The following is a 2,021-nucleotide window of genomic DNA, read 5'->3' as shown; positions in this document are numbered from 1 at the left end:
TAGGTGTACGTGGCTGGCGCCTTAGCCAGTTGAGCTATAGGCGCTGAGCCGGCATTCAGTCTTAAACATGGATGTCCTCAGTCCAATTCCAGCCATCTTTTTGTTATACCTTTTTTGGTTTGTTTGTTTTGAGGCAAAGTCACACTCTGTTTCCCAGGCCAGAGTGCCATGGCCTCAGCCTAGCTCACAGCAGCCTCAAACTACTGGGTTCAAGTGATCTTCCTGCCTCAGCCTCCCAAGTAGCTGAGACTACAGGCACCCACCATAATGCCCCACTAATTTCTGTTTTTAGTAGAGATGAGGTCTCCCTCTTACTTAGGATGATCTTGAGTTCGAGAGCTCTGGGGATGCTGCTGCCTTAACCTCCCAGAGTGCTAAGATTACAGATGTGAGCCACCGTGCCTGGCCCAGTATACCTTTTGATAGTAGTTCAACTCCGACAGGAAGTCAACATATAGGTCACCTCAAGAGTGTGAGGTTATGACCCAAGGATAAAGCCATAGAATAAAGCTGGCATGCCTGCCTGAAAAATCAATGATTTGTGAAGGCTTGAGAGAGGGAAGAACATGCTTTTATTAATGTTAACATGGCTGTACTATAAACAAGAGTAAAATTTGCATGAATTTTGCACATAAGACAGGAGAATTTAAAGAAATTTCATGACATTAAGGGCTGCTTTAACTAAAGCCCACCAGGGTACACATTGATTTTCCCTCTCTACTATGAGCAAATCAGTAATCAGTCTGGGAAGCTGTAGGCAGCGTAATGATATTGTCATATCAACATGACCAGGGTTTAGAGTGGTCTACAAAATTAGATGCATGAGTTACCAAAATAATATGTTTACATTTTTCTTTCTTTTCTAGAATTCCAGGTTACCGAGTTGGCTGTTATTACTGCCTTTTCCAACAAGAAAAAATTCTTTCTGTAACAACAGTGGACTCTGAACATAACCCTTCAGAGTATGTGGTCTGTTTTTTAGGAGGGTCTGAAAAAGGACTTGAACTATATCCTTTAGTCTTTGAGGGCATCAGGAAAGCAAGTGGAGGAGTAGTACTGCAATGGTTTTCTACCCTTTTATGTATTTACTTGAATTTCATATCTTCATTGGCCATTTTGCCTTGGCTTGTTTTAATTAATTAATTTATTTATTTGAGAGAATCTATATTTCCTGTTCAAAGTTAAAATACTCTTGATTAGTTATCCTTTATTGCTTCCTTAAGAATATACCTTCAGGCTTGAATTGGACAAGTATATTCAAGGGCTGAAAAATAACATGAACTGTGAGGTAAGAGGATTGATTTAACAGTTTTTTAAGACTAAAATGATTTTTTTTTTTTTTTTGACAGGCTCTCTATCACTGAGGCTAGAGTGCAGTGGCATTATCATGGCTGACTGCAACCTCTGATTCCTGGCCTCAAGTGATCCTCTTGCCTCAGCCTCCCAAGTAGCTGGGACTACAGGCACATGCCACCATACGCAGTTAATTTTTTCTGTTTTAAGTAGAGATGCGGTCTCACTCAGACTCAGGCTAGTCTTGAACTCCTGACTTCAAGTGACTTTCCCACCGTGGATTCCCAAGAGTGCCAGGATTATAGGCATGAGCCACTGCACCTGGCCAAGACTGAACTGAAATGAGTAACACGATATATTCGCCAAATCATATAAATAAAAACAAAGACAGCTAAATCTTAGAAGCTTGCTACCTTGTGGGCTAGTAGACCGTTTATTTTATTTATTTATTTGTTTGTTTGTTTGTTTGTTTTGAGACAAAGTTTCATTATGTCATCCTCGGTAGAATGCCATGACATCACAGTTCACAGCAACCTCAAACTCTGGGGCTTAAGCGATTCTCTTGCCTCAGTTTCCCAAGTACCTGGGACCACAGGCGCCCACATCACAACACCTGGCTATTCTTCTGTTGTAGTTGTCATTGTTGTTTGGCAGGCTCGTCCCAGTTTGAACTTGCCAGCCCCAGTATATGTGGCTGGAGCCCTAGCTGCTTAGCTACAGGCGCCCAG

At 41.7% G+C, this 2,021-nt stretch overlaps 1 protein-coding gene across 1 annotated transcript in view; it reads left to right on the top strand.

Moving 5' to 3' along the window:
• The window catches only part of CUNH17orf75 (chromosome unknown C17orf75 homolog), a 16,879-nt gene that overhangs the window by 6,618 nt on the left and 8,240 nt on the right, over nt 1-2,021 (top strand). Inside the window, exons 4-5 of the mRNA XM_003797186.3 lie at nt 867-1,007; nt 1,231-1,288. Of these exons, the coding sequence (XP_003797234.1) occupies nt 867-1,007; nt 1,231-1,288 (199 nt within the window). The remainder of the gene's footprint in view (nt 1-866; nt 1,008-1,230; nt 1,289-2,021) is intronic.

Source organism: Otolemur garnettii, unplaced genomic scaffold, assembly GCF_000181295.1.
Source record: "Otolemur garnettii isolate 467f Iridium unplaced genomic scaffold, OtoGar3 scaffold00112, whole genome shotgun sequence".
NCBI classification, from domain to species: Eukaryota; Metazoa; Chordata; class Mammalia; order Primates; family Galagidae; genus Otolemur; species Otolemur garnettii.
Note: the sequence above shows the minus strand (reverse complement) of the source record. Positions and strands in the feature narration are given on the sequence as shown.